The following is a 9,722-nucleotide window of genomic DNA, read 5'->3' as shown; positions in this document are numbered from 1 at the left end:
TCTACCTACTTCCCTGTTGTGTCCGTTGTACAGTNTACTAGTATATATATATATATATATATATATATACTTTTCAACATTTAATCTTCTTTTTCATTATAAATATCAATATTTAAATAATTAAAATTATATGTTTATGTGCAGTTTAAAGAAATATTAAGGATGATAATCAGAATCTTTGAGTGGTTATATAACAATATTTTTAATTAAAAAATGGTAACATTATAAAATTTTTTCAAATTTTGGTAAGTAATTCGAATTTGTGTAACTCATCAAATATAAATGCCTTTTGTACTACTAACGTATCATTTGTCTATAATAATTCATTCATTTCGATTAAATGATGAAAGTCAAAAATAGAACTAAATATAATGGCTAGCTCTTCATTACATATAAATACATCCTTTATTATTAATAATAATTTGTTCGATACACATAATACATAACTATCATCTTACTATCTCGATTTTGCATTGTACAGTCTTTAACATTGCTTTTAACTTATAGTCAATTGATTACTTCGATATCAAGTAACATATAAGAATAACGATTATTTTTAATTTACTAAATTTATATATTTATCTATATTTATATATTATATTGAATACAAAAATCTTAGTAAAGTATTCATGCTTATGACATTGAAGATAATTTGATCTACAATCTCTATTGAATACTCGGGACTAAATCACATAATCATGCACTATCTATCTAACTGCTCCCGATTGTTAACGTTGAGAATCAATATGATATACAATTACTGTAAAACAGAGATTTTACAATTATTATAAAATAGCAATTGATTACTTCTTGTAAATGAATATTGAGTATATTTATAACTATTAAAACGTGGATTATTCCACGAAAGTAGGATGGGCTTGTTAGATAATTGAAATTTAATGATCGATTGTCTTTACCCTTGTTATACAATTTGTTTTCATATTTAAATCAATTTTTCCATTCTGTTAGATTTTACCTATGATCAATAAATTTTTATGTATCTATGCGCATTAAAATGATTCACAAGTTATACATTTTTTCTTAGTTTCTCTTAGTTACAAATATAAATAACTATCAGCTGACAAAGTTGGACTATCATTAGAAGTCGATATTAATCACTGGAAATTACAAAAAGCATTTATCAAATCCAGACTAAGAAGGAAGTCCATCCATTGAATACCTATCATATTTTTTGGTACACAGCGGAAACTTTTTGGTCAACTATACATCAACATACTTTTATCTACTTAAATTGTCTCATTTGTAAATGTATTTATAAATCAACGTTCAATAATTATCGATAACTTAATCATTTCGTTTTTTTTTCATGCTCTTTCTTAATAAATTTTCGTCTCGTTGTACTTATATTCCTATTAATACGAATTTGCAAATTCGGATGAAATCGACAAGATTCTCTTTAAGAATCCTCAGGAAAGGAATGACACGATTCCGGAAAGATTCGTTCCGTTGCATGCAACGAGAATCGAAAACGCGCGAGAAGGCTACTACGATCTTAGACAGTTGTCTCGTCTAAGATCGATCGAAAATTCTAGGTATTGGTAGTGTCGTAACTCTTGTACGTGTGAGATGATCTCTTATGCCTGACTGTGCAGAAGAGAATCATGCTGGCCACCTGGCCGAATAGTTGAAGAAAAGCCACGACGAGGCCCACCGTGCCCACCACATGGAGTCTAGTTATCAGCCACATTTGAATGGCAGTCGCGCATCCTTCCTTATACCAGAGTTCCTTGTTACGACCTTCTGAATCTAGGCGACCGCAATATCGTTCCCGCTGCATGCAGCAAGAATCTGGAACCCGATCCTCCTCCGGCCACGCTTCGATTTGGAACCAATCCGTATAATCGCGTACTCCACAACAGTGAAACTGCAAGCGTACATTTAAAACTGTATCATCATATTAAGACTTTATTTAAGTTATTTAAATTATTATTCTTATTCTTTGTCTCTACACTGGAGAGACTGCACTCAAAATTATCTCTCTTACTTTTATCAAATGTCATATATATATTTGTTTTGTTTCACATGCAATCAATATACATATATTAGTTTAGCCACAAAAAAAAACAAGATTTTAATTTCCAATACGGAACAGTTCATCTTTTAACTACGCGAAAAAATTTCTTTAAAAAAAGTTTCTTTAAAATAAATTAAGGAAATTCAGAAATCTGTAACACTTCGTGTGATGTTTTGCAAATATTAATTAAATAATTAAACAAACCTCGGTATGTATATGGTCCCACATGGCAGAAAGTGTTCCCGGCTCCCTTGTAATATTATAATGCTTCTCAATGCCGTACAATAGCTCCTCCTTCAAGCTCCTCGCGAGGTGTTCTCTGAACACAAACGCCAAGGTGCCCAGCATGAACTCGGCGAGAAACATGAGTATTACTAGACTGAAATACTGAAAATTACAGGAAGTGTCAACGTTCTCTCTTCCTATTATTAATAATATGAGGCATCTCTTTACAAGTTTTGAGATTTTCAAAAGCCTTTTAATTATTCTAATACTTATTTCTTTCACCAAGAGAAAACAAGAACTGGGAGCGGGAAAAAAGATCTCATATTCTATGTAATTATTACTATACACGCAAGGTGTCATATAATATGCAAACGAATTTATCGATCCGTCACATATTGCGTTATATACTAAACGAATTCTATGTGTATAAACTGTGTACAATGAAAAGAATATTTTGTTTCTCTTTCTCTCTCTCGCTTAGCAGACAGATTTATCTTAACGTCAGCTAAGAATGAGCAAAACAAACGAGGAAAAAAGATGATTTTTTTTAAATATAGTTAGCATGGACAGCATGCGTATTGCTCTATGACAAATTATTCAAATGACAACAGAAATTCAAATCACGATCTACTGACGACAAAGATATTCAAGATTGTCAAGTTATAAACTTCAATCCGTGCGCCGCATATGTAGTATATTGCGTGCGTATCACAAAAAGTTCATAAGTATACTATACCACGCGTGCTTTTTGCAAGGCACGTGTTTTACAATGGATCACGTTGTACTAACCGTGATCAGCATGCATCTTGACTGGAACCACGCGCCACAACATCCGAAGAAGGCGATGACGAATGTGATGCATCCCGCGGCGAGCAGTAGCGAATCCGCCGACACGAAGCTGTACTGCGGTACCAAGGTCGCGTATCCGGAGTAAGCCAGTCGTAGCCAAAGGCCCGCACCCAAAATTCCGCAAGCGCATAACTGTAAAACAAATTACTCACGTCAATTACTCTGCACGTCATAAACGTTTGACTTTCGACGTATTTAAAACGTACGCGAATCCATTAAAATTGAAATTATAATATTATATATAGGCAGGGAAATACGTAGTACAATCGGGAAGAGAGTGATTTTACTTAAATTAAGAGAAATAAAAGAATAAATTTTTTTAACAAGATTTTTTTTAGAAAAAATTCTGAATTTATTATCCTAATCATTAGAAGTGTCCAATGGTCGTTATTGACCGTTTTAGTTTTTAGATTTAAATTTTATTTCTTGTGTAAAAGATAAGCGTTTATATATAGAAATTTTTTGACTTTCCGATTATATTTTTTACATTGATGAAATATTTAGTTTTTCATTTTCTTTATTTTCATAGTAATTTGTTCACTTCATTCCTTTAATGAGTGAGAAACATTGGCACTTCAAGTGTTAAAAGAAAAGTGTTAAGAAAAGTGTTAAGAAAAATTATTCTTTTACATTAAAAAAATTAAAGAGATAAAATACGTTAGAAGCAATCCATTTTAATTACATTTGCAGAATTCAACTTTATGTACAACAAAATGACCAACCATTTCAACAATATCGCAATTAAGTAAGAAATAAATGTATAAGAAATCAAATTAATCTTTGTCTTATATAATTCACTCATGTATCTTATGGAACTGAATTATTATAGTTAATCCTAATAGTAAAAAAAAAATCAGATTGTGTAGCAAAAATTATTACGTCAAATATCATTTAAGTGCACATGCATAACTTTCAAGTTCTTTTTTTCAAAAAACATCTTATGCAAAAAAATTATTCTATCATTTTGATTAATTTTAAACCAAATCATCTCCTTTCCGTTATCATATATTTTAGCTAACTTTGTATAGTATGATTGTATATAGATAAATAATTACATTGAGTATTTCAAATTACTGAACTTTCTTTCAATCATAGCTTTCACGGTCTTTTATTGTGAAAATATTTTGATTCGGTTAAGAAATCTGTAGCGAAATCGATTTTTGGAACATTATATTTACAAATAAATATATGTTATTTATTGGCAAAAGATATTTTCATTCGAGAATTTAATATATTTATAAATAATTAAAATATTTAAAAAAATTTACAGCTGCCCAATTTATCCAGCTGATAATTATAACAAACTGTCTCATATGTAGATGGATATAAATTGTTACAAGTACTTTTAATATTTTCGATTGAATTTTAGATTGAATGGATATAAATTGTTACAAGTACTTTTAATTAATGTGAGATAAATAAATTATAATTTTAATAAATATTTATAATATAGATGTTAGGCTTTTATAAAGATCTTTGCGATAGTTATCCGATTTATATACATTAGTTACCAAAAGTTATCACATAAAAAAACGTAATTAGTCTCAGGTCTCCCCTGCTGAAAGCTCTAGAAAATATTTTATATTATAATTAATAACAATAAAATTATAATTAAAAGCATCGAGAGATCCTCATCACACACCACTCATAGCACGTGAGTTCATTGGGTCAATGATGCGTTATTTTCATTCGACTATTGTCGACAATATATGCTCGATAACAAAGCTATCTCAAATTCTCGTTTATGCTGCGTTTAAATAAAATCGGAAAGTGGAAAGTGGACCGTGGATTAGAAAGTATCGTGATGCATTTTGAATCGTCAACGCGGAAGGAAAATTGATGCCTATGGTTGACAGCCATCGCGAAATTCATTTAACTCACAGCCAATGCGCCAATGAACGTGTGACGAGTGAATGGCAAAATCACACCATGACATTTCTCGCATTCGCAATAAAAATTAAAATAATAGCGAAACTGTACAATGTTATTTCACTAAGCAGCAAAGTGTATCGGATGTCGATGCGGTCACCCGTATACATTTAACGGTTTATCGTCCATTTGCTAACTTATTCGCAAACACAGAGACTTGTCTACACAGCCTATGTACGTAAGAGAGTACTGCAGATTTTCTGGTCGGCGGTTGCCTTGTTGTGCTATCAATGACAGGAAGTCATTCAATCGACTGAAACGGTGACTAGGTGAAGTTGACCTTATGAGATTCATCCACTAAGTATATTCGACACGTGATAGCAACGTCCTTCCTTATAAAATTCTGCAAATGATGAGACCAACGTGTTTACACGTAGCAGTAACATCTGCGGAAAAACCGCAATGTAATTTATAAATTACAACTTCTGCGACGCAGCATGATTGAGAAATTAATGCACTGTTATGCGACCCCGATAGCTAATTGTACAAAAGAGCGCATCCGTACTTTCTAATTACCGTCAATGATGCGTACGCGAAAACGGGACGTTTTTGCAACAGCGTTACATAATCTACAATAACATGTCGTTGACCACCAGATATTTAGTTTGTATTGTCAAAATATTTATTATTAACTATTTATTATTAAAATGTTAAATAATTTAATATAAGTATAAATAACATAAGTAAGTGTAATTAAATAATTTAATAATTTAATATAATTTAATAGAAATTTTTTATATAATTGAAGATATGATTTATATAATAGTATGTCTCTTATCTATCTTCTCAGGAACTTTTGAGTTTGGAGTAATACATAATGAATCTAATAAACTCCAGACTGTGACTCTTAGTTTGGAGTTCATGCAACGAATTGCGATTAATATCAAATTGAAACAGAATGACAATAGGTAACGTATTTCACAGTATAAAGAACATAAAAACATGTGTATCAGTTTTACAGCATACAGAACAATCGGTACTGCACTTTATTGACTTACGACTTACGGGTACCGTAAGTTCATAGCTCATAGAGCATGGTTCAACGCCCTATTTAAGGCTTTGATCGCGATACAGACGCGGGCGGACGATTTCAAGTGGAATAATAAAGCCGAGGGAACGGCGAATGCGGCGGAATGCGGCGCGAATTACAAAAGCGCGTCGTCAGTTTAATCGCCGACTCGCGTGGGTCGTTAAATACCGCCGGCGGGTTATTGTCTCATTTCTGTCATTTCTGACCAATTGGAGTCGCACACTTGCACTGTATACGCACATACACCCGTGTTTACAAATTATACGTGGCAATGAAATGTTTCATTTAAGTTGAAAAGTTCTCACATATCTTTCTAACGCGAACGAGTTGTTTAAATATAGCTGAAGTGCCATTCTCGAATAATTCGCAAAGTAAATCAATCTCAAAAGAAGTAGCCAAAAGTAAAAGCTGCTTTATCTAAAAATAAAAAATTGAGACCTATGAATTTGTTTGCTTCTTTTAGTTTTAAACGGATTAAAACGAATTGAACGTTTGAAAATATGTATGTTGATATAATACAAATCCTACAGAATCCAAGAAGAAAGATGTCTAATTGCAAAAGAAATTAAATCCTCAAGTCCCTACTGTTGCAAATACAGTTATATCTATCAGTTATATTTAATAAAAATAGCGGACACTTTCTAAAATCAGCTAAAATTTTTTCTTCAGCTGCAAAATCAATTAAGTGCATCCTATTTTAATTAATAAACAAAAATTGTATTTTTCTTATGCCGTATTATATATACTTTTTTAACTAAATTAATAAATCTTTCTTATATCTTTCTTAAAAAGAAAGAGCTTATTGATAGTTAAAGTAAAAAACATACAAATTTATTCGCCCAAAAAATTTCAAGTGGAGACTTTTGCCAATAATAACTTTTGTCAATATTTAACAGATAAAATTTATAACAGATAAAATTCCCAATCGCATATGCATTCAAGTCTTCATCAACTTCTGTTGTTTAAAAAAATTATGTCTTATATAATCAAAATGCAGCGTTCAGATTAAATGATTTAAAAAAAGGTAGCTCTACATACCCAGATTAAAACATTGAGGGAGCAGAAAACGTGCCTGATGCACGTATATCCTGTGCGGCCCATGATTCGATCCTTCATCAGATCCTTACTCCGAAAGGACTGGCAAAGTTTCCTGGAAACGTAGAAATAGCAACGTGATCCCTTTGAACAAAGGCAAGAAACGGATAGAAAATGTATTCTTTGGCTACGAGAAAATTCTTAAGATTAGCACCGTATCGCGAATTGACGTGAGACAGCGATGCCTGTTCAAGGTTACGAAGCTATCTCGAGGATTGTTTACGGGTGTTAATTACACCGGCTCAATCAGCAACTTTCGTCTTCAGTTGTATGAACACACGGAGAACTAAAATCAAACTCTACGCTCTTCTTTACATCACAAAATATCATTATAATAATTATATATCACCGATAAAAAACCCACCGTGCACATCAGCGCGAGAGCCTTGTGATGCGCATCACGGATCATCAGGAAATACTACATCTACGTTCGAAGAGCAACCTGAGGTAGACAGGACGTGGGAGGAAGGGGAAGAAGCCGCGAGATGAGAGAGAGAAATGAAGTGGAGGAACGGGAGATGAGGAGTGCGAGGAGCAAGTGAAGGGGGAGGAGAACAAGAAGATCGATGTGCGACCTACGCGAGCGAAGATCCCGCTCTCGGACGCACCGTTGAGGAAGATCTGTAGGATCGTCCCAGCTGACTGATTACAGGCCGACCCGACCAGACAATCTTTGTCAGACGAGGGCCCGTGCCGATGTGTCTGAGAACCGGCCGATACGATTGGCTCCGGTCTGGTCTCCTCTCTGAGCCTTCTAGGTCTGTTAACGGGACAACTGCGGTGAAGCCGTTCACCCATACGCGATCGCGTATCATGTAGATCACGATGGGAAGAGGAGTGGAAGTGACACTTACAGAGGATATTGCTCATCGAATGTCACTTTTCTCGTAGGCAATCGTATAATGGAGTAGCGAAAAAGAAAAAAAAGCATCTTCAAGACGCTTCGAGATGTCCAGTCTCATTCTCCTATTTTTCCCTTCACATCTTGTGCATTTATGCTGCTGCTCTTCGTTAACCTTTTGCATCCAGATTGAGGTCTCTTACGTGCATACATACACACACATATGGAACAGGCAAAACGCTGAGGTGCAAAGGTGAAGGTAACTTTCGCCGAAAGGTCTCGTATATAAAAATCCGCTTTCCCAGAAATTCGCATTCAGGCGTATAGTAACCACATCATTTCAAGCCACTTCCCACGGTGTACTATTTCCTTTTGATTCCAAAGATAAAATCAGATTGTCTGCAATAATTTTATACACGGAAAGAATGGTTTTACTGAATTATAAAAATTAGATCAGACAATAGTTCTGAAAATAATTATGTTAAACCACCAAAAATAATAATATAACTTAAAGAAAAATGTATTTATATTAATTATAAAAGTGATAGCAAGTTTTTACGTAGAATTAATGTATATAATTGAATAAACTACTTTATAGCACATATAAGTTACCTTTATATTCGTACAACACAGATCATTTCAACAATATTGCAGAAATATTGCAATGTTCTAGCAATATTACAATAACATTACTGCAACGTTTGATGCAAACTTCGATCTGTGTTTGTGGATAATTATCATCTATGATATATATTTCTCTGAATAGGACGTTCAAGCGTAATGATAATGTTGTAAAAAATTTTGACATCCTAATAATCTATCTTAAACATAATTATTCTGATTCATAATTATTTTCAAATCTGTATCTGATTACATTTTTTTTAATATTTCATCAAAATTATTCTTTCTGTGTCGACTGTTCCAAAATCATCAATGATCATATATATCTTTTCAACATTATATTAATTTTTCATTTATAATTTTTTTCCATTTATAATTTATTTATTTTTTAATATGCCAACATAAACTACATTAAAGAATTAAAAACCTAGTTCGAGATCTATGTATAACATGTGCATCGGAAATTCAAATTACAACAACCAGTCCATGTGAGTTTCCTACGTTAAGTCATCGTGATAGCTATGCAAATAATATTGATCGAACAATATACGACGAAGGAAATCGTTGAATAAAGAACATCCTTACAATATTTCTCACATCAACGGACACTATCATCTATGATCTCACATTATTACAACGCTTTCGATCCAACAATTATTTTCTTTGGGTTGCTCGCGATATGTACGTTATAATTAGCATAATTAGTGGGATGTGATCAATTTCACTGAATTATTAAATTCTCTCTCTTGTACTCTTAGGAAGAGAACAAAATGAAAAAATAAAATTGTTTGAAATCGCATAATTACTAAAATAAGGATGTTTTTCTTGTAATTAAATCAAAGCGATGACAGTAAAAATCTTCATGTTTTTTTCTTACAAAAAATTCTATTCCATAATTCTATTAAAATTTATTAAAACGTTAATGATAAATAGGTATCCATTAAACAAATTTAAATGTTTATCTGATGGAACGCACAATTATTCAATAGTAATTCAAAAGTATCAAACGATTTTTAATAATAATAACTTAATAATAATAACAAAAATAAAATAATCATATACACTTGCACACCGGCGCAATTAATACGAATAATTTT

General features: G+C 32.5%; 2 protein-coding genes across 2 annotated transcripts in view; one reads left to right on the top strand and one right to left on the bottom strand.

The window, feature by feature from the left end:
* Window positions 1-1,309, top strand: part of LOC105617131 — a 2,846-nt gene extending 1,537 nt beyond the window's left edge. Inside the window, exons 3-4 of the mRNA XM_012198704.1 lie at window positions 145-245; window positions 1,046-1,309. Coding sequence (XP_012054094.1) covers window positions 145-210 — 66 coding nt within the window. The 3' untranslated portion in view covers window positions 211-245; window positions 1,046-1,309. The remainder of the gene's footprint in view (window positions 1-144; window positions 246-1,045) is intronic.
* Window positions 1,310-1,549: 240 nt separating this feature from the next.
* On the bottom strand, window positions 1,550-7,184 carry LOC105617025 (tetraspanin-9). The gene is made up of 4 exons (XM_012198607.1): window positions 7,107-7,184; window positions 3,050-3,241; window positions 2,240-2,422; window positions 1,550-1,885 (listed from the first exon to the last, which is right to left on the bottom strand). Exons 1-4 carry the CDS (start codon window positions 7,182-7,184, stop codon window positions 1,550-1,552), a joined length of 789 nt encoding a protein of 262 aa, XP_012053997.1.
* Between the last annotated feature and the right edge of the window lie 2,538 nt (window positions 7,185-9,722).

This window comes from Atta cephalotes (assembly GCF_000143395.1).
Source record: "Atta cephalotes unplaced genomic scaffold scaffold00011, whole genome shotgun sequence".
In the NCBI taxonomy this organism is placed as follows: domain Eukaryota; kingdom Metazoa; phylum Arthropoda; class Insecta; order Hymenoptera; family Formicidae; genus Atta; species Atta cephalotes.
Note: the sequence above shows the minus strand (reverse complement) of the source record. Positions and strands in the feature narration are given on the sequence as shown.